The following is a 6,732-nucleotide window of genomic DNA, read 5'->3' as shown; positions in this document are numbered from 1 at the left end:
GTAAAACCCGTATCGCATACCTTTTTTTTTTTTTTTTTTTTTTTTTTTACTTGAAGTCAGTTTTTTGTTGTTTTTTTGTGCTTAAAAGAAAAAAATTGACCTATTTTGTGGAAATTTTTTTCTTGGACATAGGCCCTTGGGCTGATATTGATGTCTCGGGATGATACGACATATGATACGGATTTTGCCATGTATTATTCTCTATGTAAGCAATGAAAATAAGATGCCTGGTCATGATTCGACATGTAACAGAAGAAAAAAAACACATTTTGTTCTACATCTTATTTTTATTTCTTCACATTTATTTCATCGAATGAGATAACCAGAAAACATACTAAAGTTGCTTGAAGATTGGCTGTAGATGTGCTTCTCTCCTCTCCCTTGCTTGATGTATACTTTGTCGCCTTTCTTAAGTTCTAATATCATATTAAGAGTTCCCATATTATGACCAGAATCTCCAGGATAAATGGCTACTGTCTCTGTGTTATTTTTCCATAGGAAGACACGAAGAGTTTTACTATATGGTGTCATTACGGAGCAGGCAAACTGGTACACGCCTGTTATTGGAGCCGTATATACACCAGTACTTGGATGGTAGTCGTTATTGATATTTGTCCAAACTTTGTTAAATTTGACAATTTGGCCAGCTCCCAGGGTTTTTGGATCAGTTAAAGAAGCCGCAAAAGCTGAAAAATTTTCCTGGTGTTCTTCCATACCTATACCGGAAAAGATAATTATAGAAATCAAAGTAATATATTTTGCATTTTATTAGTAAGAGATAAATTGTTGTAGATTAAATTAATCAACGACTAAATATTTCGAACAGAACAAATTCGAATGTATTTTCAAATAAATTATAATAGAATGTGTGTGTGTGCGTGTGTGTGTTTGTGTGTGTGTGTGTGTGTGTTTACTTCACTCAAATATTCATGTAACTTCACTGTACTAAGAATGGAATAACTAATCTAATTTATATTTCTACGTTGCACATACATTATGCACATCGGATGTAACGGTGAATCAGATAATGTTATCATAAATTTCAAATTGCCTTTATTCTTCCATAACTGTATTTACAGCCTGGACAAGACGGGTTTATCCATGTCAACTGTTTTAAATATCATATGTTGTGCCTGTAATTTTATAAAATACGATAAAATCTGTTGAAAATGAACTTGATTGCAGGATGCTGTTAGTTTGCAGCCTTCATTTTTATGTAAATATGAATTTCTAGATACAATTAATAATACATATTAACTACATGTACCTTGCCCTGTTCCTTTTATCTTCATGAACATACTACGAATTTCTCCATAATTGGCGTTTTCTATTTGAAAAAAAAATCAAATGAATGAATATAAAAACCTTCTTTTTTTAAATGCAGTGTAGCAATGCAAGTATAATTGCACGAATTCATATATTCATGATAATTATGTTAAAAGTTTATCTAGAATCTGAAAACTTAAGGCGACAGTTGTTTACCGATGTTCAAATCTCGTCAATCAATTGATAAAGTGAGAGACTAATCAGGGTAACAAACAAACACTCTTGAGGAATCGAATAAACCACAAAAGGAGACACAATGTGTCTAGACTGATATGCCTCTCATTTTTTGTTGTGCGAACATACACGAGCGTAAAGTATTACGACATACGATAGGGCGGGGGTACTTGTTAATGCTGAGATATTTTTGATTATTAATGGTGTGTTTTTATATAAGAATAAGAATAAGAATAAGAATACTTTATTAATCCAATTATGGACCCTTGCGGGTTTTAAATTTCATACAATGATTACAATGATTTGTTATAACAATGAAATAATAAAATGAAATACATGACAATAGAACTCTGAACAGTTATTGCATGCACATGGAATAGAAAGTAATATGGGAGACAATCAATCAATTTCTGTAAGGATTATTCCCCTTTAAACAGATATGGTGTTTTGAGTTGCATACAAATGATATGCAGCCCCAACTGATTAGATATAAGGGTATTTTTCTCCCATGTACACACAGCAACCAATTACTAGATATTTATGTATATAATTATATTTCTTGACAATTGCAGGAATATGATAAGCACCTTAGAGTTTTACTGCAGTTTGTTTATAAGCATTTACATATTAATAGAAGAAATATGCATACACATAGAGAAATGTGCACTTAAATTCAATTTTTGAATTTAAAATATATATATATAGATAAACTAAAAGAGATTTAGCCATTAACAGAATTTGTGGATCTCAATTGAAAACTCTGGATAAGAAAAATGCATAACTTTTTCAGTATATGTTGATCTTCAGTGGTCATTAACCATAAAAATTTTGATTTGCAGTCCAAGTTATTGAAATTTTGACAGTGTTCATGAGCTTGTGCAAACAGTGATTCTCTACATTGATTATACAATGGACAGTTAATTAAAAAATGAAACTCATCTTCAATATCATTATGAGAACAAAAATTACAAGTCCTCTGTGACCTTTCTATAGGTTTGTTCTTATGTCGCTCTTTTTCTACTCTTAATTGGTGAGCACTTATGCGAAATTTACATAAAATTTGTCTTGATTGAAAACTTTGAATATCAAGATATTTTTCCATTTGGAAATTACTTTTATGAGAAAAATATGTATCTAGCTTTCCATTAACATTATCTTTATCATTGAACCATGCTTTTAAAAATAATGTCTTTAACTTTTTCATAATAAGTTGTTTTAATCTATTAATTGAATAATCAATACAATATGTTTCTTTCAATTCAAGCTTTTGTAAAATAAATTTAACAGAGGAATACCATGTCATAGTGTTATTTTCATGCATATCTTTGTTACATAAAAACGCTTCTTTCAATAAATTTGAGTTACAATGATGTAATCTATGCAGATAGCTTATCATAGATATAACAATATTAAAATATATAGGAAATCTACCTAATTCTGATTGTACAGCAACATTTGTACTTTTATTATTTAAGCCTAGAATATGCTTACAGAACTTTAAGTTCATTTTATCAGCAACATTTATATATAACAGGTATACTAAAACTATCCGATAAAAAGCAGACCACACCAACAACCAACACTGGACTCTTCAAATTAATAAACAGAGATAAAAAAACGCAACGAACATCACATAGTCAGGTACAAGCTTGAATATTTTTTTTTGCACATTTTATTATTTTGTTGGTTTTAAATTAACTAAATTTCAATGAACAAAATAACATACCAAGTTTTAGTGTATAAGATCCCTTATGAGAATTCGTTTTATATCCATAGCAACTCATAACCATCACAACAACGACAAAACAAACAGCTTTCATGATGCGCATTGTTTGACAATCAACTGGACCATTAGTGTAAAACGACTGAAAAAACAACCATATAACTGCATAATTACCATATTGCGTGTTAACCTATTTGATAAAGAAATTCGATAATGTAATAGATATTATTTCCATACATTTGTAACACTCCAATTTTTTTGTGCAAATCAGTAGAATTTGTTTTGGGTAAGAGTTCCATATGGCAATCCAATTTAAGATACCTTACATTTCATTCCGTCGGGTGCGATTTGGAACCCCTACCAATTATGGAGTTTTAGGACAAAAACAAAAGATTATCCAGCACAAAAGAAAATCAAGGAGAACTAAATCATACTTGTAATAAAAAGGGGGAGAAATACACAGGGACAATTAAAAAAAAATGTATCAGTGGGGGATCTATGAACAAAGATCAGTATCTATAATTCCGTATTTCAGTTGACAATTTCACCAAATGTTGTGCTAGATCATTTTTTTAATTATTTTTTTTTATAAATTTACCAGAAATAAATGTTCAGTTTTCAAAAAAGAACCCGAATGCGAGCTGTGAACGAGTCCATGGAAGTCCTTTCGAAAATCATAATACATGGTTGACTTGATTATAGTAAAATTCATGGCAATCCCTTCGCTGTCTTCAATCATCGTGCAATTGCATCCGAGCTATTCCTATCAGTCATATCGGTCCCATCTTTATGTAAACAAAAATATTGAAGAACCTAACTTCCTTTTTGAAAGCTGATATTCTAATCTGCATCGTTACATTAAAATTTATAAAGTTTAGAAATGACAGATGTTGGAAAAGCTGAACTTTTGTTTCTAAATGCTGGTTTTATCTTGTTAGAATGTCTAAAAACTTCAGACTTTTTCTTAGAATTATTTTTTTTACGAATGCAAAACACGAAATATAAATGCATGATAATTCATCCATATATCAGGAAGCAGAAAGATGGGGTTGGTTAACTCACTTCAGCAATGACGCACCTTGTAATAAAATGAGATCAGCAATTGGAACGCTATTTGATTTTTAATCGCCAGTATTATTCTCGCATTGATTGATTTTTGGTTGCTCTATGTCCAGTGGCAAATATTTATGCATATACAGGACGAGGTCAAATTATCTCTACATACAATAGGTAGGTCCTGTATTCGAGGTTCGGATAGAAAGTCGAGGAAAATTGGACTGCCACTAGAAAAGGAAGTTATATTGAATAGAGAAATTAATCGTGACATCGTACTTGTACATTCCGCACAGCCAAACGAACGCCCCACTTTGTTATGGGTTTTACTGACATTCGGAAGAAGACCTGTAGTGACCATATTTATATTCCCCAGCCACCCTTGGGGAACTATTCCTTATATAAGTTATATGACTTATATAAGTGACTACTAACACAAAGGTTCCTGGTTCGATTCCCGTTTGGGATGGAAATTTCAGGAACTCAATTTTCGGCTCTCCCTTGACACCATCTGCGAGTATGGTCTTGAGGAAACGATGATAGTCCGTCGGAAAGGGACGATAAATGGCTGACCCGTGTTAAGAGAGAGCCACATCTCTTGCACGTTAAAGACACCCTTGTAGATTTAGAAAAAGAGTAGGCTAATGCCGCTACAAGGCAGCACTCGCACCCGCAAAGTAGAAAGGGATTAATATAAGTTGCAAAACTTGTTTCCCAATCCACTATAAATAAATATGTTTAAACTAAGTCAAAGGAGTTATTTCCCTTACGGTTATTATATATACATATGACGTTAATTTTCTCAATTGAATTGTTTCACATTTTCATGTTGGGGCCTTTGGTAAAAGTTTCAAGCATTTTGAAGTCAACAACCAATTGGTTTACTACTCAGATATTGTTGATGCGAACAATTGCCAGGAAATCAATCCACAAAAACATTAACGAAAATTTCTTACAATAGGTCACAAACATCCGATCCAATATCTCCATTGCTTGAAACTTTGATAAAGGACATTTACTGCAACCTTAAGATGAGGCCGTAATCCATTTTGTATACTTAAAAGTAACATCGGAGAAAGATACAATAAGAAGTACAAATTACAAACTATATATTTTCCCGCTGAAATTATCATTCTTCAGAATTTTTTTAAGTGTGTCTGTTTCCGTGGGGAGGATATATTTTTTTATTTTAACAAAAGAATTCAAATCAATTTATGAAATATATATTTAAATCATAAGGCAGAATGTTAAATGTGTCTTATTATTTATACCACAGGTTTTGTGACGTCTCAAATATTGTGGCGAACTTCATAGAAATCTTTCAGATTTCAGTTGAACATCTTTTTCTTCTTGTAGGATCACGGCTTTTTACATACTAACTTGTAATCACAACTTTTCATGGTAGTTGCGACGAATAACATATAATTTTTAAAACAAAATGTACTTAAACCACGAAATTATCATAGGAACATTATTATTAAAACGGATACAGAATACAGGAACATCAAAAGTCCAATTTACAATTTAGAAGTAAAGATAGATTATCATAAACCCGAATAGAACATATAGGACCAACTGAAATACTTCTGGCTAGCAAACTTATTTCAATTTCGATTTCTGAATCAAACGGTTTTGGTTCTAAGGTTTGAGAATAACTACAGAACATTATTCACTAATATTTGACGTAATAAAGTACAATTATGCGAAACTCAATTACAGAAAACTTTTGTTTGGAAAATTTTATAATGCGATCTGCAACTCATGTTATAATCTTAAACAATTTTTTGGTATTGCTTTTTCATCCAAGTAAATTTGGCATTTAGTTCGTGCAATTTCGAGCCATATAAAATGTATATGAATCATGGTATCTGGTTTAATCGACACAATTTAGGAACCCCTTCATAATCGTGCGTATACTTCATAAAAGCTATTTACTTTTGAACGCCGAACTTGAAGCACTATCATTAATTTATGATACACTAGTGTTGTACAATTCATTTCAAAGTAGAAACTTGAATTCATGCTTGAAGTCATTCATATTCCTAGTGCTTACTGTTAATTGATAAATTCCATCGTGTAAAGCGAACAAAGTTCTTTGGTAATACCATAAATATTCAATTTCGCTTCTTTCAGTTTAAAATATTTTCCATATTTGAGAAATATACTAGTCACACATTTTCCAAAAAAAAATCTTCTGAATCTGGCACAACTTTGATTCATTGCAAAACTTACTTTCACATTTGCAGGCAATTTTCAATAATGCAAAAACTACAATGTAAATACAATGTAAATACAATGTAAATACAAGATATTTTAATCTTCAGAACTTTTCGTGTATAAGAGAAACTTTCGACTAGCTTCGTTGTTTTTTGACGATACAGTCATCAAATTACTTTGTAAGCATGATACACCTTTCGGGGCCTCATTTTGTATACCTTACAATTAATGTATGTTAC

At 31.4% G+C, this 6,732-nt stretch overlaps 1 protein-coding gene across 1 annotated transcript; it reads right to left on the bottom strand.

Annotated features, from left to right (window-relative positions):
• Positions 1-306: 306 nt before the first annotated feature.
• LOC134716826 (adiponectin-like) lies at positions 307-3,338 on the bottom strand. Its single transcript, XM_063579837.1, has 3 exons — positions 3,227-3,338; positions 1,268-1,327; positions 307-716 (listed from the first exon to the last, which is right to left on the bottom strand). The coding sequence occupies exons 1-3, from the start codon at positions 3,327-3,329 to the stop codon at positions 307-309; spliced, it is 573 nt and encodes a 190-aa protein (XP_063435907.1). The 5' UTR covers positions 3,330-3,338.
• Between the last annotated feature and the right edge of the window lie 3,394 nt (positions 3,339-6,732).

Source organism: Mytilus trossulus, chromosome 4, assembly GCF_036588685.1.
Source record: "Mytilus trossulus isolate FHL-02 chromosome 4, PNRI_Mtr1.1.1.hap1, whole genome shotgun sequence".
NCBI lineage: Eukaryota > Metazoa > Mollusca > Bivalvia > Mytilida > Mytilidae > Mytilus > Mytilus trossulus.
Note: the sequence above shows the minus strand (reverse complement) of the source record. Positions and strands in the feature narration are given on the sequence as shown.

Excerpts from the sequence above, each read along its gene's own strand:
- LOC134716826 (XM_063579837.1), bottom strand. The coding sequence starts at position 3,329 with ATGCGCATCATGAAAGCTGTTTGTTTTGTCGTTGTTGTGATGGTTATG. Across the intron at positions 1,328-3,226 it reads ATCTTATACACTAAAACTTG|AAAACGCCAATTATGGAGAA; the intron begins GTATGTTATTTT and ends TTTTTCAAATAG. Across the intron at positions 717-1,267 it reads GATAAAAGGAACAGGGCAAG|GTATGGAAGAACACCAGGAA; the intron begins GTACATGTAGTT and ends TTTCCGGTATAG.